The 25657-nt window shown below is 39.8% G+C and overlaps 1 protein-coding gene across 2 annotated transcripts in view; it reads right to left on the bottom strand.

The window, feature by feature from the left end:
• Sgcd (sarcoglycan delta) overlaps window positions 1–25657 on the bottom strand; it is a 538890-nt gene that overhangs the window by 182516 nt on the left and 330717 nt on the right. For both annotated transcript variants that reach the window (XM_045151666.1, XM_004657469.2), the window contains exon 3: window positions 20969–21070. In XM_045151666.1, coding sequence (XP_045007601.1) covers window positions 20969–21070 — 102 coding nt within the window. The remainder of the gene's footprint in view (window positions 1–20968; window positions 21071–25657) is intronic.

Here is a 25657-nt window from a genome sequence, read left to right as displayed (position 1 = left end):
CTGTGACCTCATGCTCTCAATTTAGGATTGAGTACAATGGCCCTTAGACAGGTTTGACAATTTTTTTCCAGATGTGTCTGGTTTCAAAGACTGAGGTTTTGATAACGTTCTTTTGTTTCCCTGGAACTCACAAAGAGAGGGAGATGAAAGGGTGCCTCGGTGAGGAGCTACTCCTCCTCCTCCTTCTTCAGCTCTCAGAAAGACCACGCAGTACACAAAGGTCACAGAGAAATGTTGACAAACTGGCCGCTTTATCACCATGATCTTTGAAGGACCACATAATAATCTCCACCAGCCTCCCCCAAACACCCTACCAAATAGCCTAAATTAGTATATTTTAGTTTTGATCTCATTTTGTACTTTTTTTTTAAACAAAGTACACATTCCTTAAATTTAATAATATTTATCTATTATATACATCCTAACTCAAATGAAACTCCAATTTTAGAATTGCTTGGGAAAGAAGTAACAGAATAGAGAAATCCTGAAGAGATTAAGGAGTACTGTGAACCTTGAAAACTTGACTAGGGCATGAGAGTATAAAAAACAGGATGACTCTGTTTCCCAAGTCCTTCCCTCCTTCAGCTCTTTTCATTAACTAAACAGCTTTGAAATGTATCCAATACTTAAATTAGTGCTACATTAAAAAAAGTTGCTTAGTGAGATGTTTCCCTAAATGTTATCTAATAGGCAATGGGAGGGGGGGCAAGCACAAATGAGGGTAACTTGTCTCACACTAAGGCAAACCATGAAGTATTAACACTCACTAACTAATCATTGGTTCTATACAAGGAACCAGGGGCAGAATGATCACAGAGCTCTGGAAACAGAGTCCAGGGGTTCCACAGGCAGCCAATTACCAGGCAGTGGCATCAGCATATCAGGAGAGGGAAGTCCCCAGGTATAGAGAGGAAAATCTGTCCTTAACTCTGATCCTCTAAGATGACAGTGAGCAAAGAAACATTGAAAGAAAGGAAAAAAAAAAATCCCACAGGAAAAACAAACCACTTTAAACTCAAAGTTCTGATTGTTTTCACTGCAGACGGCTCTTTTTTTTTTTTTTTAAAAAAAAAACCTGTTATTTATTTATTTAGAAAATTCGTAAGGACAAATCGTGTGCTAGTACCATAATTTCTCTCTTCCTGTCCCTATTCCAGTGAGGGTCCTGCTCAATGGGGTGGCAGGTATTCACCATGAGGTGTGGGTTATGAGTGACAGCAGCAGTCAGTCATTGGCTGGGGTGAAGGGCAGTGCCTCTGGATACTCCTCTCCACCCTTGGCTACTGAAGTCTCTCCATGGCCTCTTACCCAGTGTTCTCTGAGCATTGGCAGGTGTGTGTTGTCTACTTTTGTGTTGAGCTCTCAGTAACTTCTGCTTTTGTGCTTTGGTAAGGGTTGAGTGTCCTCAGTGTGTTTCTCCATCACCCTGGCACAGGTTGACCTGCTCCAGGGATATCACCATAACCTTGAGAGGAAGGTTGCCTGTTTTTTTCCCCAGTCAATGGAATTTTCTCCAAAATTGGCTATTCTAGATATTCTTGGGCTCAAAGAAAGCCAAAAACATTTTTAATCAGTGATAAAGATGGCTTTTGTAAACACCCTGACCAGATCTATAGATATGTAGCTCAAGGAAAAGATGCATCGCCTCTCATTAAGTTAACCCTTAGAGGAGTCATTATGCCACACACAAGCTCCAGCAAATCACCTCAGGTCTTGACATGTTCTTTACAACTAAGTCACCATCCGTGTCCCACTAGGAAATCCAGAGCACTCTGCAGACAGGAAAGGGCTGCTTCTCTAAAAAGAGCTTGGCCTTCCAGAATGTGCCAGTTGAAAGATGCACAGTTGATTTTCACAAGACAAGTGTGGACCGAATATGGCAGACAGCTGTCCTGAAAGACTCCTGGAAGACATGATGTGTCCTTGTAGATTATAGCATGGAGCAGAGCAGCCTGTCCTCACATGACCTGCTACTTCATGTAGGAGCTGTGGTTCCAAGATGAGGGTATCCGAAGAACACACATGCTGCTTCCTGAGGAAAGAATGGCCACCTACCCAGCACTAGGGACTTCCCACCTTCCCAAGGGGATCTGAAGCTACAGCCAATAGCTGGTAAGTGAGAGGATGATGGGAAAAGAGACTCTTGTGTTGATTTCTATGCCTTCTCTTCAGACTGAGAGCTCCCCACTTGAGGCTGTACCTGGGAAAACGTGTTGAAGGAAATATGAAACATGTCTTAGATGAAACATTGGCCATTTCTGAACTAAGCCTGTATTTTGTTCCTCAAAATACCATCAATCTGTCCACACCTTGGAGGCAGCAGAACATTTGTAATGAGCTGCCCATATTTCTGTGAGGAAGATGGACAAGATCACCCTTCACGAATACTACAAAGGGACACTGAGAACCTAAATAACTTCACAGCCTGGTGATGCATTGGGTTTCTCTAAGGCATTATTTTCATGTGTGTAGGTGACATTTGTTGTATGAGGTGCACTGTGGTGGGCAGCTGAACACACAGGTGAGTGACTCATACAGCAGGACTCCTGCCCACAAGGAGCTCTCTGTCCAGGGGCATGGAAGGGGAGCTTTTCTTCAAAGCAGACCCGCCCCAAGACAGAGAAGGCAGACTCCATAATAGCTCACACACGCATTTTAATTCCACCTTCTCCTCGCACCATGAGGGAACAACTACCAAATCATTTAGAACCTCTACTCTCTGCCTCCATTCAAACAGATCATATGATTTGCCCTACAATCAGGAGAATTCAGGCAAACATTTGCAAACAATTTACTAACCTTCTTGACCCATGCAATCTCAAAGTGACATCAGAGGCATCAACAACAGGATGGTGAGATGGGTGATATGTTAGTATGCAAACAGAGTGAGTGGATATTGCCATTATACCGTGATAAAAGTAAAATGAAAGGCTAACTGCAAGTATTGTCTCTAAATAACTCACATTGCACTACTCATTTTTCTTATGCTTTGTAAAATATTCCTCTCAACTGGCTGTAATATTTTGTATTTCCTGAATTCTTATTGCATAAACAGCAAGTACTGTCTAATCTAAGGATTAATCACCTCGTTTCCTATGTGTTGTCTTCTTACACAAAGGCTTATCTCACAAATTATGTTGCACTGCTCCCTGAAGACAGGGCCGACAATATCATTATGAAGCATTTGCTTGGATGTTTTAAGTTGTCAACAGGTGTAGATTTAAGCTTTAACATCCATCACTGTGTACAACTGGTCTATTTCAAGTGCCATCTCTAAGCATGCACCCAAACATTAAAAGGGAATTCTTACTCTTGACTTCTTAAAGTGTTGAGGATCCTGTTGTCAGAGCAGAGACTTTGGGACACCCTGGAACCTATTGGAGGCTTCCTTTGCCCTTCCTGTTGTCCCAGATATCACAAAGACAGGCAGGTAAAAGGAGAGACTTCCCCGAACAATTCCTCAAGTTATATTTCAACATGGAATCTCATGGATTCTGCCAGTAGCATTTTGAAAAGAATTTCATTAAATGTTGCTAACATGACATAAGCTCCCTTAAATGGAAGGGTAATGGCTCATAACATTTGTAAGCTTTTTAATTTCATGGAATATGAGCAGCATAATCAGGACCTATTAAAGTCAATCAACTGTGCCGAGTGGGGTTACCTACCTTTGCTTTGTTTCTGTTTCCTTGTGGGTGAACCCCATGAAGCAAGAGGCACAAGCCCCAGTAACATTCTTTAAGACTAAAACTGGTGTGCAGCATTTTAAACCACCTCTGATGGACCCATCACACCTCATTTGCATCTGTGAGTTGAATAGACACCTCTGGGAAAAGGGATCTCTCTGGAAAAGAGAAATTTCTCCTTCCATTTGCTTCAGCTCACAAGGCACAATATTGGGTAGAATCAAAATAAGTCATTTGGCCATTGTAACTGGCGTTAGTAAATACACATGAACCATAAGGAACTATCATGCGCACTAGGGACAAAGGGGTGTTCAAACTTCCTGTCTTGGAGTTTTCTTCTCCCACAATGCTTTGAGTAATAATAGTGGTCATTTAAACTGGGTAAAGCAGAAGATGATACTATAGGCATATTGTCTATGTTCTCTCTGTTTCCAAGACAATTCTGTGACATGATTGATACTATCAGTTACCATGATTACAGGTAAGAGAAATAAAGTGCCACTATGACAAACAATGTGCCTCAAATTATAAAGTGAGGGATAAACAAATTCTAGCTTCAAATGAATTTTTACCCAACTCCAAATCACATGTACAGTGGTCCTGGACTACCTTTTCTTTACATGTGTTCCCTTTCAGGAGTTCCCACAGGGATGGAGATTTCCCATGCCACATGGGGAATGAAAAGAGGTTTTCTACATGGCTGAGAGCCATAGAGTTAACCAGGGAGAATTCCATTGCAGTCAAGGGAGAAAATACACATAAAATTGGAAGAGCATAACAGAGCCTAGTGAACTGGGGTATGGCAAGACCACCAGTCAAATGAGGATGTCAAAGGGCTGCGGAAAAGTGAGGCCATGAGCAGGGCTTGAGCAACGGCAAATGGTCCAATTAATCCCCATAGTCAACTTCACTAGAATTAAAATCATCTAGGAGACATCTCTGAGTATGTCAATAAGGGTGTTTCCAGACAGGTTTAACTGATGAAGGAAGACCCACCCTGAATATGGGTAGCTGCCTTCCATCAGCTAGGAGTCTGGACTGAAGGCAAAGCCAGCAGAACACTAGCATTGATCTTTCTCTGGTTCCTAACTGTGGATGCAATGTGAGCAGCATCAGCCTTCTGCCATGTTTTCCCTGCTGTGGTGGACTATACCCCCTCAAACCATGAGCCAAAGTAAGTCCTTCCTTCCCTGTTTTATTTCCTTCCTTCATTCCTTCCTGAGGTTGCTTTTGTAAGGCATTCTTTGTCTTAGCAATCAGAAAAGTGACTAACATATTTCCTAACATTGGGAACATGAGGAAGGGTTAGACTTCTCCTTCTGTGTGGTTCTGGCTATGTATTACATCAGGGCATCTTGATAGCTCCACAGAGCTGAGAAGGACCAGACTAGCTCATCATGAATTCTTTATGAAACAAATATCTGTACCAGACAGACAAATCAATGCAAAACGAAAGTTAAAACTGTATCCTAAACCGAATCCCCAGAACATCATGCACACAGATGGTATCCAAATATGCTGCATGCATTTAATTACAACTTAAACAAACGCTCAGAAAAAACATTAGCTCTTTTTCAAGGATGTCGAGAATAAAGACTGAGCCTAGAAAATATGCGAATTAATGGAGCCATATTATCAGACATGCAAGCTCACTACCTTACCTGAAGATGGGGTGCCACCCGAAAGGGGGAAGAAAACTTTATCCTAGAATGCCTTGCATGCATACCTGCTGTGCTCTTGACCAAACTGAAGAGTTTCCATTTGGGTTAATACAAATTAAGAAATAATTCAAGGAAAGATTGAGAAGCATTTATGAGACAAGCTGTATTTAGAATGAAGAAATTGTGCTGGAGAGATAACTTGGAGGTTAAGGCGATTGCCAGCAAAGCTCAGGAGCTCATGCTTGAATCTCCTGGTCCCATGTAGCCATTTGCAGTGATGCAGGCACACAATGTCACACATGCATACAAGGGGGCGCACACGTCTGGAGTTCGCAGTGGCTGAAGGTCCTGGAGTGCCCATTCTCTCTCTCTCTCTCTCTCTTCCTTTTTCTCTCAAAAGTAAAAATAGTATTAATAGAATGAAGAAATCAATCATTTCTCCAGAGGGATCTGAAAGGAAAGGGGTCACTTAGCACAGCCATGAGACACCTTGAATGCGTGATTCTCCTAATCATCTATGGTGGTATTCAGAGAACTGGAAGAGCTCACATAATACTTCCTCATATTTTCTCTGCACTATATCTGAGATAAGTAATCAGCATTAGAAAATCCCAGGCCTAATAAAGTTTGTAATTTCTATAAGTTTTTAAAATTTCATACTTGTTCATTTTTATATTCTTAGAATTAGAAACTAGGAATGGACTTAGAAGTTTAGAAACTAAATAGTCTGAGATTCTGAATTAAATATATCTCCAGAAACTAACATCAGTGAAATATTCTGGTTCTGTTTTACGTGTGAGTCAAGATGTTAGTCTGCATTTGGGTCTCTAACTATTTCATAGATACTATGATACAGATCCCCCAAGTACCACAATGGTAGAAGCAGAAGTGATGGTGCAGTGGGAGATGACATAATCTAAGTTGTTTGTGACTAGAAAACAAGCAGGGGTTGCTATCCTAATATATGACAAGGTAGACTTCAGTCCAACATTAATTAAGAGACATAACAAAGGTCACTATGTATTGTTTAAAGTCACCCTCCAACAGGAGGACATTACCATCCTAAACATACATGCACCTAACATGGGGGCCCCCAGATTCATCAAACAGTGTTAGAACTAAGGTCACAGATAACACCAATCACAGTGGTAGTGGGTGACTTCACCCCACTCTCATCAATTGATAGGTCATCCCAGGAAAAAATAAACAGAGAGGCATATGGAATAAATGGGGTCATAAAAGGAATGGACCTAACAGATATGTACAGGACATTTCATGCAAATGCTGCCGAATATACATTCTTTTCAGCAGCACATGGAACATTCTCTAAAATAGACCATATATTAGGACACAAAGCAAATCTTAACAAATACAGGAAAATTGAAATAATTCCTTGCATTCTATCTGACCACAATGGAATCAAACTACAAATCAATAACAAGAAATGCTATAGAGTATACACAAAATCATGGAAATTAAACAACACACTACTAAATGATGAATGGGTCAATGAAGAAATCAAGAAGGAAATAAAAAAAATTATAGAGTCAAATGATAATGAGAACAAAACATATCAAAATCTCTGAGATACAATGAAGGCAGTCCTAAGAGGTAAATTTATAGCTTTAAGTGCCTATATTAAGAAATTATAAGGCCGGGCATGGTGGCGCACACTTTTAATCCCAGCACTTGAGAGGCAGAGGTAGGAGGATCTCCGTGAGTTTGAGGCCATCCTGACACTAAATAGTGAATTCCAGGTCAGCCTGAGCTAGAGAGACCCTACTTCAAAAAACAAAAACAAAAACAAAAACAAACAAACAAAAAATATATATATATAAAAGTATCCAGTAAATGACCTAATGCTTCACCTTAAAGCCTTGGAAAAAGAAGAACAAGGCAAACCAAAAATCAGTAGATGGGAAGGAATAATAAAGATTAGGGCAGAAATTAATGAAATAGAAACAAAAAAACAATCCAAAGAATCAATAAAACAAAGAGTTGGTTCCTTGAAAGGATAAACAAGATTGATAAACTCTTAGCAAATCTGACCAGAAGAAAGAGAGAAGAGACACAAATTAATAAAGTTACAGATGAAAAAGGTACCATCACAACAGATGCCAGAGAAATTCAAAAAATCACAGGGACATACTATAAAAGCATATACTCCACAAAGTATGAAAATGTGAAAGAAATGGATGATTTCCTTGATTTATATGACCTACCTAAATTAAATCAAGATGAGATTAATCACTTAAATAGACCTATAACAAGCATGGGGATCCAATCCATTATCAAAAATCTCTCAACTAAAAAAAGTCCAGGTCCAGATGGATTCACTGCTGAATTTTACCAGACCTTCAGTGAATGACTAACACCATTGCTTCTTAAGGTTTTCCATGAAATAGAAAAAGAAGGAATCCTACCAAATTCCTTCTATGAAGCCAGCATCACCCTGATACCAAAACCAGGCGAAGATAGAACAAAAAAAGAAAATTACAGACCAATCTCTCTCATCATCATAGATGCAAAAATTCCCAACGAAATATTGGCAAACAAAATACTAGAATATATTAGAAAGATCATTCATCCTGACCAAGTAGGCTTTATCCCAGAGATGCAGGGATGGTTCAACATACACAAATCGATAAATGTAATACATTATATAAATGGACTGAAGGACAAAAATCACATGATCATCTCATTAGACACAGAGAAAGTGTTTGACAAAATACAACATCCCTTCATGATAAAAGTCCTACAGAGACTGGGAATAGAAGGAACATATCTCAATATAATAAAGGCTATTTATGGCAAGCCTACAGCCAATGTATTACTAAATGGGGAAAAATTAGATGCTTTTCCACTAAAATCAGGAACAAGACAAGGGTGTCCACTGTCCCCACTTTTATTTAATACAGTACTGGAAATTTTAGCCTTAGAAATAAGGCAAGAGATGCACATAAATGGGATACAAATTGGAAAGGAAGAAATCAAGTTATCATTATTTGCAGATGACATGATTCTATATATAAAGGACCCTAAAGACTCGACTAGTAAACTGTTAGAGCTGATAAACACCTACAGCCATGTAGCAGGATACAAAATAAATACACAGAAATCAGTAGCAGTCCTATATGCTAACAACAAACATACAGAGGATGAAATCAGAGATCACTCCCATTCACAATTGCATCAAAGAAATAAAGTACCTTGGAATAAACCTAACCAAGGAAGTAAAGGATCTCTACAAGGAAAATTATAAAACACTCAAGTGAAAAATTGCAGAAGACATTAGGAAATGGAAAAACATCCCTTGTTCCTGGACTGAAAGAGTCAATATTGTGAAAATGGCAATGCTACCAAAAGCAATCTAGACATTTAATGCAATACCCATCAAAATTCAAAAGGCACTCTTCACAGAAATAGAAAAACAATCCAAAAATTTATTTGCAATCACAAATTACCTTGAATATCTAAAATAATTCTGAGCAACAAAAATAAGTTGGGAGTTATCACCGTACCTGATTTTAACCTATACTACAGAGCCATAGTAACAAAAACAGCATGGTACTGGCACACAAGGTGATATGTAGATCAATGGAACAGAATAGAGGACCCAGATATAAGTCCAGGTAGCTATTGCCAGCTGATATTTGATAAAAATGCCAAAAATACTCATTGGAGAAAAGACAGCCTCTTCAGCATATGGTGTTGGGAAAACTGGATATGTATCTGTAGCAGGATGAAAATAGATTATTCTTGCTCTCCATGCACAACAATTAAATCCAAATGGACTAAAGACCTTAACATCAGACCTGAAACTCTGAAATTGCCAGAGGAAAAAGTATTGGCAACCCTTGAACATATTGGCTCTTGGCAAAGACTTTCTGAATATAACCCCAATTGTTCAGGCAATAAAACCACAGATTAACTACTGGGACCTTAAATAAATAAATAAATAAATAAATAAATAAATAAATAATTTTTATTTATTAATTTGAGAGGCAGAGAGAGATAGAAAGAGAGAGAGAGAGAGAGAGAGAGAGAGAGAGAGAGAACGCACTAGAGAGAGAGGGAAAGAATGGGCATGCAGGATCTCTAGCCACTACAAATGAACTCCAGACACATGGGCCACCTTTGTATCTGGCTTATGTGAGTCCTGGGGAATCACACCTGGGTCTTTGGCTTTGGAGGCAATTGCCTTAACCACTAAGCCATCTCTCCAGTCCCCCTGGCTTTTTTTTTTTTTTTTTTAATGTGAGGGTTGGGAATAAAACTTGGGACCTTTCATGCCCTCACGCTTGTGTGGCAAGTGCTCGTACCCACTGAACCATCTCCCTGGCTCTTCCATCTTCCCTTCAAGGCATGAGAACATGGCAGTTAATGACAGATGGCTGTGAGGCCAGCCGCACAGTCAGATGTGTGTCCCTTATAAGATGGTTAAGACTTGGCTGCTTGTATCTAATGAGGAGACCAGATTGACAGCTTCTTTACAGGGTCACCACAGAAGAGTGAAATGAGTCCATTTTACATCAGCACTCTCTAATTAGCTTTTACATCATGAGGATCTAATAATACATTCTTTAGATTCAAATTTGGTAGCCATTCATAAGTGATTACTAACTGGCTGGACCTCCAAAATCTACTGTAACACCAACTAGTTTGTTTAAGTTATCTAATACCAAATATTTTAATACATATTAAAGGTAAAGTTTGTTGATTTTTAATTAGAACAGGAAAATCTAGTGAGGACTTAGGAACACTTTAAAATTCTGCTGCCATTCCCCATTTCTTGGGAGGAATATCTCAGTTATCTCCAGAACAGAGCAGTTCCAGTGTCCAGACATCTCCACGGGTTTCTTATCTCCTTTCCTTAGCCTAGACACAGTGTCTCTTTGTGGCCTTAGATATACTGAGCAAGGCTATATGTGTAAATCCCAGGGAAACTATACTTTGTAAGTGAAAAAACATTTTTTTCCTCCCAGGAGTAATTTGAAAAATACATGGAAATTTTGCTGTCTGGGCCAACTTTAAATATCAAAACACAGAGGTTGACCATATAAGAAATATTGCTGGGCCTCATGGGACCTCAGCCCTGTAACATATGTGGGTTCCATGCAACGAAGAGTAGCTTGTGCTGTCATCCAAATACGGATGGCCATGACCTCTCAACCTCCATCACTGCGGGAGGGCTAGCCATCCCACACTTGTAACATGTCTGTCAGGATGTCAGTCCCATTTTCTTTTTATTGCACATCTTTGGGCAGTACTGCCTGAGTCCCATTTGTGCAGACATAAAAAAGAATTCACAGATTAATGTATAAATAATAGAAATTTATCTTTTCATTGTTCTGGATACTGAGAAGCCCAGGGTCGAGTTCAGCTACCTCAGCTCTCTCGTACGGATGCTGTCTGCTTCCAAGATCACACTTCTGTGTCTTCCATAGGGGAGGAATACTGTTCTCACATGGTGAAAGGGACTGGATGGGTGAAAGAGCAGCAAATGTTATATGAATTCTTTTTCTTTTAAATGTTAAATTTTATTTATTTAATTGAGAGAGACAGAGAGAATAGGTGCACCAAGGCCTCTAGCCACTACCAGTGGACTCCAGACTCACGCCACCTTATGCATCAGGCTTATGTGGGTCCTGGGTAATCAAACCTGGGTCCTTTGGCTTTGTAGGCAAGTACATTAACTCCTAAGCCATCCCTCTACCCTGATTTTTTTTGTTTGTTTTTTTTTTCTTTTATTTATTTTTTTTTTCAAGGTAGGGTCTTACTCTAGCCCAGGCTGACCTGAAATTCACTATGGGGTCTCAGAGTGGCCTCAAACTCACGGCAATCCGCCTACCTCTGCCTCCTGAGTGCTGGGATTAAAGGCGTGCATCACCACGCCCAGCTTCCTCTGTTTTTTTTTTTTTTTTTTTTTTAATTAAGGATCTTAAAACCATATTCTCCAATGAGGATCCCCAGTCATTTCTTAAAGGACTCACCACTTAACAGCATCACATTTTTCACTGAAAGGCAAATGGAGGGGGCACAGTAGAACCACGATCCTCCATGACTCAGATGCTGTTAAATTATGCTGCTTTCGAAAGAACTTGGGAAAGCCTTCATGAGGTGACCAGAATCATGGTAATGAGTGTTACCTCTCACCAAGCTCACATGGCAGACAAGCCAAAAATAAGCCAGCATGCAAAGAACTAAGTGATCTTTGGTTTGTGGAAAACTGAAGTTAGGAAAAAAAAAAAACACAAAAACGAAAACCTTGGAACAGTACTGGAGAGATTGCTTAGTGGCTAAGGTACTTGCCTGTGAAGCCTACGGACCCAGGTTTGATTCCCTAGTCCTGTATAAGTAGATGCAGCACGTGGTGCATGCGTCTGGAGGCAGTGGCTGGAGGTCCTGATGCACCATTTCTCTCTTTCACTCTTTCTCTCTCCTTGCAAATAAATCAATATACGTATTTTTAAAAACTGGGGATAACTAATAAATCAGTTAAACATAAGCCCAAGTTTATGTCTTATCTCTTTATGAGCTACCGTCTAAGGATAAATCTTCGTTCCACAAGCATTCCTCTCATGTTTATTAACATAACTGAGCCTTAATTGAGGGCTAAAACCAATCTATTTGGCTTGATGGTGGAATACTTCAATTATCCTACCATCTGTACTGCATTTCACTCTTGAGAGACGACACTTTTTTTTATTTCCATGACTCTGATGCTGCAAAATGGAGCTCTGTCTTAGGAGGGGAAGCAAGCTGTGGCCCTGCACCCCCAAGGAAGATGTCATGGCACTCTGTCTCACTTTTCCAAAATAGTGACTTCTGTCATGATCTTCCTCTCCTTCATTATTTCCCTCCAACATGTAACACGTTCACCTCCAAAGTATTTGTTAGTCTTAAAAGCCTCAGTTACTTTGCAGACAATTTTTTATTTCCCTAGAGGCATGGCCATTGCTGATCAAAAAGGAAAGAAAAGAAACAGGATCATTCAAGGAAGTGGAAAGTCTCTGTTAATAATTTAGGCCATCACCATTGAAACTCATCTCTGGTCATAATTTGTACTACGTTACATCAGAAGGTTACACTTAGCTGCTAGTAGAGGTCACAAAAAGTCACAGTAAGGACTTGCTTACAATTCCATATGCCAATGAGGTGTTTGCTCCAGCCTCTGAAATTGCATCCTCTGAAAAATCATTAGTGTTTCTGACAAGGAGCAAGGTTTTAAAATTAGGACCAAGAGTGCAACACGCAACAGCAATTATAAACCTGGGTGCAACTGGGGTTGTTGGATAAGTCTGTTGTGATTGAGGCATTGTGAAAAACAATTTTTAGAGCAACAGTTTTTTTTTTTTTTTTTTTTTTGCTAACAATTTAATAGTGAAGCACAACAAAGCTTTAAAAAACATAGCAGAACATGCACTTTTTAAAGGCTGGCTTCTATTTGCACTCTTCTTCCCGAGTGCTCAGAGCGCTCAGCAGGGGTCTCTGGCAGTCAGGCACTCTGAGACTGCGGCCGAGCTTTCCTTACCATCAAAAGAACATCAGCAGACGACAGCGGCCCCTGGTACACATCTTTTCCCTCAAATGTGTTTTTAAGGAATAATCAAGAAGCAGTCTCAGCATCAGGTAGTTATTATATCACTACAAGTGTATCAGTGGCTTATCGGCCCACAGCAGTTGTATCAGTCCATTATATCAGCACAAATGGGACTAAGACAGAAATGCCTTACAATTGAGTGTCAGGTGATGCTGATAAGTTACGGTAATGGAGATGAGAAGCTCCAGGATTTGAAGGGCTGGAAGCACTAATTTTGTTCTGTTCAACTGTCTCTTCATAACACATATCTACTCTTAAGAACATTCATTTCCCAACAGATGACATGAGTCAAGATAGCTGCAGGTCAAAACTGCAGAGTGGGAAAGATGGGCTTCAAACCATTAGTCCACTTTCATCTCTTTTTTTGCTCTCTCAGATGTCATTTTCCCAGGGCTTCAGGCCACATTGTAGCTCACACCATCTGTCACATAACTGAATACTTAGCATGTGCATAATAAAGGTATTAGTCCACATAGAAACTTCCTATTAATGATGTATTTGTCTCTGCTTCTTCCTGAAAGGTTCCTACAGCATCTTTGAGCCTGAGGGACCGGTGAGAACTTTCATTAATTAAAATGAAAATGGTATACTACCACATAACAGGAACTAATCTAGAAATGATTCTAGTAAACAGTCCCAATAATATTGTAAAATATTAATGAAGGACTGGGACATGGGTCATTGGGTGAAGGTGCTTCATTGCAAAGCCTGCTGTCTTGGGTACAGTTTCCCACAACCATGGGAAGTCAGATGTAAAAAGTACCACAGATATCTGATGTTCTGTTTGCAGTGGCAGGAGACCCTGATGCACGCATGTGCACACACATGTGTGCAAACAAATAAAAAAATGCTAATGATGTATAATTATTATAGTAAAATTTAGTGACATTAAGGGGGCTATTCCATAGTTACAAATATTAACTTATGTACTGTTATAAAAGGTGTCATAATAATCTCCAATTGCACTCATTTTATAGGGAGTGAAGTGAGTCACAGAAAAAGATAAGAAACTTGCTTAAAGTCACATAGTTCATAAAGCTATTAAATTGAAAGACCTAGAATCTGAATTGAAGAAGTGGTGCTCCAGAGCGTTTGTGTGTGTCTGTGTGTGTGTGTGTGTATGGTGTGTGTTTAAATGTTTAGGGATTACAACATGTCATCATATGATATATGTCTATAGCAAAATGATTACTGTAATGAAAAGAACACCACTTAGTAACCATCACAATGTTCTTGCTATTATGGAGACTAGAGGAAACAAACAGACAACTATATAGATAATTAAGAGTGTATACATCCAATACATAAATATACATAATTAATGTGAGATGATGTGAAGTCATATAACAATTAAAGCTACCAGCAAGGGATCTTTTCCATTTGTGCTAGCCAGGGAATGGCTGCATGAGGAAGTGCTATGGAGCAATGCTTGGATGAGTGAGGGTAGCATTTTTCAAGCTGTGCCTTGGGGAACCCCCTCCGGGGCTCCAGCATCCTGTGACTGGTAACAGGAAAACTGAATGAGTGGGGCAACAGGTTTGGGGGGTGAATTCATTTGGATTTGGTGTTACAAGTAAAAATTGCTTAGAGAAAATGTAGGACTTTTAACCAATTTGTAGAAAATTGGTGATCATATGCAACAGGTAAAGAAGCTGGGACACAGAGAAGAACTGGTTCAAGGCTCACTACCGATTAGCGGGACACTGGGAGGCAAACCTGAGTCCTTGGGTTTGGTTTCCTTTACAGAACACTAACCCGCCAGCGTTGTATCTCCACCCTGCCCAGTGTATTTTAAGTGAATTCTATTATTCTGTGTCGAGAGCATAAATATCACAGTCTTCATTCAATACTCTTCCTCTCCTTTTGGAAAATTCACAAGCAAACTCTAGGCTTGGCATTTTTTTCCTTGTGTTCTATCAACTTGCACCAACCCTGCCTCCTATTCTAATTTAGAATTTCATTGATCATAATCTTTTTAAAAAAAATCTAGGATACTGTACACAATTCTCATAAGTTATTTCCAATATTTCATGGATATGTTGAATACAGGGCAAAGAAGGAATGTTGACAGTTTATTGGCATCAATCAAAACCCAAGTGACTTACAGGCCTTCAGACCAATGAGCTGCATATGATGGACTTTTCCATACCATGACCAGTGTGGAGAATTCCAGGCAGCCTGCCTGCCAATGACCTTTAAGTCCCATCATGACGACTTCCCAAGCATTATCCTTGCAATGGTTTCCTCTGCTATAGCCCGGGGTGACATAGTTGAAATTAACACCTGACCAAAGTGCTTAGTAATCTTTACATCATCAGCATGAACTACAACATATATACTTTCTCTAATGTAGAGGAACAACAAGAACTTTACCAGTCAATTTAAATTCAGCAGCAGCCAAAAGCCATTGAATACTTACATCTATTTCCCAGGAATAACAAACCTAGTACTGAGCATTGATCAAGTCAAAGTTTGTGTCTGTTCAAAAAATTGTGTCTGTTCAAAAAAATGAAGGGAAAAAAAAAATAAAAGTAAGCAGCTGGCTCACACTATTGTCCACAATAAATTAACAGTGTGTAAGTAGAGAGATGCATTTGGGGAATGGCAGCTGGCTTCACTGTACAGATGGGCTTATTGATGACCCTTCCAAATTTTTAATACTACTCATAATCTATTTGTGAGCAGAGATGCACCCCTCTGACTCAGTACAAATCACTTCTTTTTACTCGAGCAATACTTTATGGTCCAGTTAACTTCTTAATTAGAGACAGCAAGATGCTCACGTTCCATGCAAGTGGCATGGAAAAAATGCTGTTTTGTGTGCGCTGTGTTCAGCTGGGAGTTGAAGCTGTTTGTCTTACTGAGGAGACGCCACTGCAGCCTCCATTTGATTTCTAAACTAACCAGGGACACGGATATGCTTGTCGCAGCTGAATGATCCGTGTGTGTGTCTGCCAGCTCAAGTCTGCTTTCTTGTCACATACAGAGCTTCCAGAATTCAAATATTCTGGGCTTCCTGCCTTAGATTATGCTCTTTTGTGGTTAGAAGGACAAAAAGAGCCATGTCCTTTGATACGCAGGGTGAACAATGACTGTGATGTCACCAGTTCGCCCTCTCGGTTGGAACATCTCAAGTGAGTACAGCGCTAGGTCAGGACCCACATGTCCACCCTCGAGTGCAGAGCGAGGAACTTCCTGAGTGTCTCAACCGTCCTGCTGTGATAAGCCTGGAGCACGGGGGTCCTTTGCCACTTCTCATTAATATGCAAAACTCTCCTCTAATTCCAGAATCAGGAGAGGAAGGAGTGATCTTTTGTCCAAGATGAAATTTTGTGAATGATGTTCTCGTCAATATTCATTAATTTAAACTACTAATCCATAGCTCCCACCAAAAATTGATATTTGTATTTAGAAAGAGAAAAGAAATTCAATTACATTGAAATAGAGATTCCAATACAGACTTTTAAGGAATTATAGTCCTAAACTTTACAAAATTAAGGAATACAATGTAGTTCAGAATAAGTGTTTCTAGGACAAGCTGTCTTTGGATACTATCAATATTTAAGTGTATGTTTTTCTCAACTTACACTCAACTTATTTTCTTATAGCATGATACTTATGACATAGAGGCTGTACACCTATGTGGCTGAAGCTAGAAGGTCAGGAGAATTCATTGAATTTCCAGGCAAAACTTTTTTGCGCACATATTACATGTGCTCTTTAATATTTATAGTTTTTCACAATTAAAAATGTAAAACAAAAACTTCTCCCAGCCTCTTTGTTACTCTTTCCAGTGTATATCACTTTTTTCCTTCACAAACTTCTTTTTTTTTTTTAGATTTTTCTTCGAAGGTGAGCATTTCTCATTAGTTTGTCTTCCTAAGTGATTTCAATGACACTTGTCAATTTTTAGTGATTTTACCAGGGCTGCAACCTTCACTAATGAGATCAGATATGGTACTAAACATTGTGGGTACTGTTAAACTAACATGAGTCCTTCTCAGATCAGTGAAACACAGGGCCACACTGAAGTCCAGTAACGCTTCATTACTCATCCTCATGTGGCCCAGCTCGTTCCCATGTCCACTGGGAAAAGCAGAAGGAGGTGCCCAGTGGAATACAAGCAGCAAATCCTATCAGAGAGGTCTTCCCTAGGTCATAGAGGAGCAATGGTCAGTACAATAAAATGAAACAAAACAAAAACGAAGAGGCTTAGCTTGACAGAGTACGATGGAAAGTTGCCAAACAGAGTGGAAGGTGCAAGGCAGCATCACGGGAGTGTAAAAGCACGTAGTATGGGAGGCTAAATCAGTGGCACCAAGCCACCATTTTGCCCGTTTTTAGATAACAGAACTCCAATTCTTTTTTTTTTTTTTATAGGAACTATTTTAATTCTTGGGTTGGAAAATGAATTCCTGAGTATCCTATTTTATAAGTCAAATAGGGCATAACAACAAGTCTAATTCTAGCACCTTTGGGCAGTAAAATAAAATATCATGAATGTTATATGCAATATATACTTCCAATTCTGTTGGCATTTATCTCTGACTGGTGAAGACAGGGGCATCATATAGACAAACCCAAAAGATTGGCTAAACTTGCTTGTTTAAGTTTTTCTATCAACAAACTTGCTTCTCCTTGTATTATTTCAAAAAGATTCAAATGTTACCTTTCTAAGTATAATATTTAATCTTGATTTTCTACTTGATGGGAATTAGAATCACTATGGGGGAAAAAAATTCACTGGGCCTGTGTGCAATGGCTCTAGATTAGATTAGTTGAATTGCGAAGACTCACCCTCACGTAAGAAATACTTTCCCATGGTCCGGGGACTTAATACAAAGGAGAAAATACCAGAATTCATCTTCTTCTTCTTGACACAGTGTAACCCTTCTCCATTGCTTCCCCGCCATAACGGACTGTATCTTTAAACTGTGAACCAGGATTATCCTTGCCTTCCTTAAGTTGCTTTGGCAAGGCATGTTGTCATAGCAACAAGAAATGTAACTAATACAGTTGCCATGAGTAACACACTACTCCCTATTTCTGTATGACTACATTGTCTCTATTTTATGTAGAAAATACTTTGTTATCAGGGAAAAATTCATACGGCTCTGCCTTCTATTAATTTTTAACAGAAAATATTTTATTAATAGGAATAGAAACAGTATATTCTTTTCTTCTCTATGTAGTGATTTGAATTTAACCCATTGATTTTTCCAATATGATGTTTGTTTTTTTGTATTATCATTACTTTTTAATTGTTCAACCAAGTATATCTCTGAGTTAGGACCAACTGGCTAATTTATAGACAGACAGGATGGTTGACATATTTTTTTATATAATCTCTGTGGGCACATGGACATAAGAGATGTACCAGGTATTTTTCTTTAAGATTTTTTTTTTTTTTTTTTTTTTTTTTTTTTTTTTTTAGTTTTCTGAGGTAGGGTCTTTCTGTAGCTCAGGCTGACCTGTAATTCACTATGTAGTCTCAGGGTTTCCTTGAACTCATGGTGATGCTCCTACCTCTGCCTCCTGAGTGCTGGGATTAAAGGCATGTGCCACCATGCCCAGCAAGGTAAGCTGTTTTAAATTTACCAAAACACAGCACTTAAATGCTTTGTATGGCTCTGATTTCATACCAAGGACGCTTATTTCAAAAAAAACTGTTTTAAACACACACCATTTTTTCTATCCAGTGATGTTTAAAAATCTATTACTTGTACCACACATCAAGCTGGATACAAGCATTTACATCCCTATGGAAACACCATTTACATGGGTGGGTTGCAATATAGAGCCTGTGGTCTATTTCTGTGTGACCTCTGAGTGGGTTTTTACGCTTAGTTGTAATACTAAGGGAAAAGGCCCAAAATATCTATTCTCTATCTGTTTACAGAAAATGTTTACCAGCTTCGTTACAGGGAACTGGCCAATATGTAGCAGTGGTTTAGACAACTAGCCATCTGCAGTGCAAGAGCCTCAAGCAGCCAACTTCACTAACAACCTTGTAAGGCTGGGGAAACTAATCATCAACAAAAGGCAATGTACATGAAAGTGACTGCATGGGTGTCTATGAGTGTGCATGTGTTTGTGTGTGTGAACATGCATGTGTGTATGTGTGAGTGTGTGTGTGAATATGTGTGTGTCTGTACCTGTGGAGACCAGAGGACAACCTCAGTATCATTCCTTAGAAACATTGTCTACATTATTATTATTATTATTATTATTATTATTATTATTATTAGAGTCAGGGCTTAGAGATTGACAATTAGAATTAGGACATGGGTTCTCTCATTGGGCTAGACCTTGCTAATTGTGCCAGGTGATGGTTTAACTGCTCAAAATTGTCTCTATCCAGTGTAGGGTTGAATTTCCACCTGCCACCATTGGGCATAGACTCTCCTCGCTGCTACATCTAGGGGACAGAGACAGCAGCAGTGGGCAGTGGATCTGTTACCAGTGAACGTATTCAGGCTCCCCATGGTATTCGAAGCATCCAAGCCTGTGGGTCCCTGAAAACTTGCTAAATGGCACCATGTGGCTGAATTGATTTGCTAGTTTTGGTGATTTGGACATAGTGGCCCTCTGTCTCTTTCTTTGATAAAGCTGGAAGGGAAGTAAATTGCTGCCAATTCAGTTAGTTACATCTTTAGATGTTACTCATAAAAAAAAATCAAATAATGCACCAATTTGCTTCACTTCATTAATTGTGCTTATCAATGCACACAATGCAAATGATGCTTTTAGGAACTATCCAGTTATTTCTGGTTCACAGACTCATGCTACAGAAAGCTAATGCATTGATAATCCTTTTTAACCAGCACATTCTATTGTGTCACCCAAAATAAAACAAAAAATAAGAACTTAAGGAAAAAGAATTAACTTACTAGCTGTCTTATCATTGTGATCGAATAATGGACAAGAGGCAACTTAACATGGCTGTTTTGGTTCATTTTGGTTTGAGGAAAGAGTCCGTTATGACAGGCAAAGCTCAGCAGGGGGACAGGCTGGAGGCCGGAGTGCCAGGAGTTTAAGGCTGCTGCTCACATTCCCCAAGACTGTGAAGCCGAGGCTGGCCAAGATGTAGGACTGGGCTGTGAACCTAAAGTTCTGCCCCACAAGCACCCCCACCCAGTGCATCCTTTCCTTCCGTGAGGACCCTACTCCTAAAGGCTTTACACACATAAGCCTATGGGGGACATTTCACATTCAAACAGCAATACCAACTAGCCAAGAAATTGCCCTCTAAAATCAAGTTTGAAAATATTAATTCATGAAAGCAAGGCATGGGGGATATACTTCTATCATAAGAGAGGGCAAAAAGGATTAAGGATAAACAAATCTTTCATTGGAGACTGTGGTTAAGAAAAGGCTTTAAAATCAGATTTCCAGAACTGAAATCTATACCTTCTTATTTTACAACATGTGACTTTTTTTTTTTCTAAGCTTTGATCCTCCAACATGTAAAATTCAGCAATAATAGTTCCTACTCCAACGGACCAATCTGAATTAAATGCTATGCTGGCAGGGTGTGGAAAGCTATGTGCCTGTACACGGCACACTGTCCAGTGATGGAGGACAGTGTCAGGGTTTAGTTGCTGATGATGAGTGGATTCTAAGTAACAGTGGTTGCAGCCTACGAAGTGTTAATGGATGTCAAAAGCTCTAATTCTTCACAGGGGTGTTTACAGAGATGGCTTTGCATGGGTCAGCAATTAGAAGCAGTAGTAACACTATGCTGCATAGTCACAGGTACAGAAAGTGTCCCTCCATTCATGGTCTAGTTCACTTCTAAGGCTGATTACCAGGGCTTTTACCTTCTGTTGGCCAGGAGAGGGGTTCTGAGAGGCCATCCCACTTGCTTATAGCACCATCACTATGATAAAGCCTTGGATGAAATTCATCTCACTCTTGGGTTACCCACTCACTTCTATCTTCTAGTGTAGCTGAGAGCAAAGTAAATTTCCCTAGATTTTGATTTCAGAGCAATTATTCTTCTTTCAGCAAACACTTACTGGTCGGGACTGGATTTCTTTGGCGTAGAGAGGTTGTAGGAATTCTGAGTCTCCCTCTAGCTTCAGGCCTTTCTCTGTGATTCTCAAGTTCCCCATTCCATCCTGAAACATAGACAGAGATAACATGGGAAATGAGATTAGCCAGCATTTCAGAACACCTCAGGCTGTCAGAAATTGAAACAAACTTATTGCCTTTTTAAAGAAATATTTGCAGGAGTGAAATGAGGTGGATCCAAAGAACACAGTGGATACCAGGAGGCACTATTCAACACAATTATGCATATTATCCTGTGTGCTCACTCGTTCTGAGCAAATTCTCTTTTGGCCATTTTAATGCCCTGAGCCACCGGTGTGTATAAAAGGAGGCCCTTATCATCAGGCTTTTCAGAGCAATAGAGGCACAAGGCAGAAGAAAAGATGTTTATCTCAGGTGAAATGAAAGATTTGAGAATTCCTTGCAGAAATTTCCTGTTGACAGCTTGCTGGTCAAACTGAGCCTCTGAATGTGGCTTGTTTGGTTCCCAAAATATTTCACAAGTCTAATTAGCTACTAACACTTTGACTAGTATTTGCTATGATAATATTAAAATATATTCACATGTAGAACTGAAAGGATCAACAACGGCAATGTGCTCATCATCCGTCTTTAACACCTCTCAACATATGGCTGTTATTTATCACACCCTTTCTTCTGTATTCAAAAATGATCATAATACCATACATGTTATTCTAACCCACAATAACAGTTATTCTTTAATATCAAACACCAGTTGTCAAACGATAATAAATCATTCTTATATTAATAGCAAATACCCAGTGTGTCACTAGCATAGATTTACTCTCCTGTATTACTTGCTTAGTTTTGAATGAATTTTTCTGCTGTTAATGGTTGACACACAAAAGACAAAGGAATTCCTTACAATCTCAAGTCAGTTAGCATTTGTGTAACAAAGTACTTACCTAGTATTTTCAAAATGATTGAGTTTTTTTTTCTCCCTCTTCCCCGTACCCCTCCCCCAGATAAATAAAATATCCAGGATAGTTTCTCAGAACTTATATCGTGCTTTTCTTTGCCTAGCTTCTAGAATTTGGTCATAGTCTTGGGCTCATGACCCATTCCTCCTTCAAAATTAGCAACGTGACTTCAGTTTCCACACATCCAGTCCCTCTGACACTAGGTCTTGGGTGATTTCAGAAGGCTTATGGCTTCATCAGGCTAATTCAAGAAAAACTTCCCTTTTCCAGTCACCTGACCTATAACTTTAATTCCATTGTATTTTCCTATGCAGAGTCACATGTTTTCCAGTTCTGAGAAGGGGATGTGAACACATTTCCCACATAGGATATGTTTCTACCAGGAGGCATGTGGCACCTCAACATCTTAACATCTCAGCTGTTGCCTGTCTCTGCTGAAAGGAGCCAATATGTGAGTTTTGAACTAGAAATAGCCAGTTCCAGTTAAATAATCTATGAAGAAAACTTTCATCTCATTTATGATTTGGCCCAACTTACATCTTACACAGAAACAACACAGAACATGAGATTTCCTTTTTATTCATTGATATTCAAAAGACTGAATTGAGGTAGAGGCAGGAGGATTAGAATGCCAACATCTAGAGCTGGGGACCAGCATGTATTTGAGAACATGGTCAAAAACTGAAAACTAAAAAATCTAAAAAATAAAGTCTGAATTGGTTACCTAGCTTTCATCAATGAGAACTTTATTATAATTTTTGTGTATGTGTGTGGTGTGCCTGTGTGTATGCATATGTTCATATATGTGAGTATACATGCATGTGCATGTGGCAGCCAGAGATCAATGACAGAATGACAGATTGCCTTCCTAATTACTCTTTCATTTCTTAGTTTTTGAGATAGAGTTTCTCACAGAAGCCAGAACTCATTGACTTTTTGTAGGCTAGTTAGGTAGCCAGCCAAAGGGACACTGCTGTCTCTACCATCATGCTGGAATTACAGGCATGCACCACCACACCAAGCTGAAAGGTAAGCACTAGGGATTCAAACTCAGCAAGCGCTTTCATCACTGAGCAACTTCCTAGTCCTTTATATTTCAATAACCATTATGAACATGTTAATTTTACAGGTTCCCAATGATGGTGACTTTCTGAGTGATTTTCCATGGAGCCTCTTAAGCTGACATTTGAGTCCTCTTCTCACAACCTGGAGGTGTTTGATGGCTTTCTTGTTTCCTGGACGGCAATATTAGGAGGGTTATCTTAAACATGGCTGTGGTGCTTTGGATCAGATGTCCCCCATAATCTCATGTGTTCTGAATGCTTGATCTCTAGCTGGTAGCAGTTTGGGAAGAAGGGCCTTGCTGGGGGAGGTGTGTGGTGCACAGCCACTCCATGCTGCTAGAGTTCAGCTCACTCTCCTGCTGTTTCCACCTGCTGTGGCAGAGGGGATGGTCAGCCTCTGCTCATGCACTGCATTTCGTTGCCATCATGAAGCTTCCCCTGGAAACTGTAAGAAGGTAACTACAGCAATGTTCTCTCTGAGGTCTGGAATCAGCCACGTCCAGGTAAACCCAGAATTATTTTTTTAATATTTTGCTTATTTATTTGAGAGAGAGAATACTGCACATGAACTCCAGACACATGTGCCACCTTGTGCATCAGGCTTACGTGGTTACTGGGGAATTGAATCTGGGACCTTTGGCTCCGTGGGCAAGCACCCCAGCTGCTAAGCCATCTCTCTGGCTCCCAACTTTATTTTGACAGGAACTAGTTTTCTGAGACCAGACATGCAGCTGTTTATGTACTCACTGCTGCTAGGTTAGCCTTTGTTTCTGTGGCTTGAGGTAAAAAAAATAAAGTTTGGATTTTTTTTTTTTTTTAGTGAATATGAAACTTTAATTAAAATTCAGGGAAGGCTTAACCTAACCTCATGGATCTGACAGTGCCATGACCTTCCTTCCATTGCAGAAGTTTCTGCTCCCAATAACATCCATGTGATTATTCACAATGCACAAAGCAACTTCAGAACTGCCTGCCACTGCAGAGCTGACTTTATGGAGAATGTAAACAATTTCAAATTTGCCAGTTTTTTTTTTTTTTTTTTTTTTTTTAAGGCACAGGCTGCTAGTGAAGTACAAATGATGTGGTTTCAAAATCATTTGAAATCTGTTGTGTGTTGGTATATAACTACATCATAACACCACGAGGTTTAGTTCTCTCTATTTTTCCACAGCTCCGTTCTAAAGTCCATTTTAAAGTCAATTTATGTACTTTGATATGTCAAATCAATAAAACGAAATACCCGAGGATGGCTAATTTCTGTTTCTGCCACTCTGCTTGTGTTACTTCGGCCAGGTAACCCATGGACACACATTATGCATATGCATTGTTTTCATTTATGCTCCATGTGAAAATAAATAGTGGAATGAAAATCCCAGCTTTCTAGTGCCTTGGGGGACTCTGGGCTTTTCTAAGCTTGCCTTCCCATGAGGTTGCTGTCCACCGAGAAGACTGGCAGGCTCCTTGCTTAGGGATGCCACAGGCTCATGGCAGCCTACTTTGCTAAGCTGCATAATTTCAGACTCACATGGCTTTCTCTCTTGAGGATAGCCCTCGTGTGGTACCTCAATATCTCTATTTCCAGTGTTCCCTAGAATGGGCTTAAATTACCAAGTGGGAAGTGGGCATTTTTCTTTACCCCTGTTTCATAAAGGCCCTGTCGCCTGGGGATGAGAACAGATCTTATGGATCCTTGTTGTTCCTTTATGGACCACACTCCATCTGTATATTCCTATTTCTGACACTTGTGGGCACAGTTCTGCCAAGACAGTCCCAGACAGAACATTCAGACCCAGTAGGAGAAGCAATAGGCTGGAGGGCATGTTTGTGCCTCACCAGAAGCAGATAGAATTTGCAACAAACAGGGGAAAGAAAAGGCCAAAGTATAGAGAAGGCAGAGAAATGAGCAGAGTTTAACCAGCACAAATCTGTCAGCTAAACAAAGGAATTTAATCTTTGCTTCCATACTTTCCCAGAAACTCACCACAGCCTTGCAGGTCCCTGTCCATTTATGTAGAAATTCTTCCTGATCTTTTTATGGTTAGCTTTAATTTTCCCATCTCCTTCCTTGTCCCTGGGTCTGTGTGAAGATTCTTGGTGGAAAAGGTCTATTGACTAGGATGATATTATGGGTTTTGGAGACAGTTCAGTGGCAAAAACTCTTGCGTGAAAGCATGAGGAGTTCAGATCCACATTGCTCACCAAACTACAAATGGACAGAATGGACTACTAGAAATCACAGCACTCAGGAGGCTGAGACAGGGGATCCTTGGGACAAGCTGGTTAGCCAGACTAGCTGAGTCAGTGAGCTCGGGGTTCAGTGAGAGACTGTGCCTCATTAAATTAAGTGGAAAGCAACTGATGAAGGCACCCACTGGTCAACCTCTGGTGCATACATGAACCCACATACATATAAACACACATACACACACCACACACAAATACACATGCAAAATACAGTGTGAGCTTATATTGTCCTATCTTTGCAAATGAAGAAGGCTAGAGTGGTCAAGTAAACATGTCCCCACATTTAGAGTGTCTCCTTTATAATTTTGGAACAAGGGCCTATGTGCCAAAGGCAACTCACAATATTGTGACACCAGCTTCACTTCAAACACCTTGTGGTACATAAGCAGGTGTAGGTACTATTAGG

Source organism: Jaculus jaculus, chromosome 6 (assembly GCF_020740685.1).
Source record: "Jaculus jaculus isolate mJacJac1 chromosome 6, mJacJac1.mat.Y.cur, whole genome shotgun sequence".
NCBI classification, from domain to species: domain Eukaryota; kingdom Metazoa; phylum Chordata; class Mammalia; order Rodentia; family Dipodidae; genus Jaculus; species Jaculus jaculus.
This window is presented reverse-complemented; position numbering and strand designations above follow the sequence as displayed.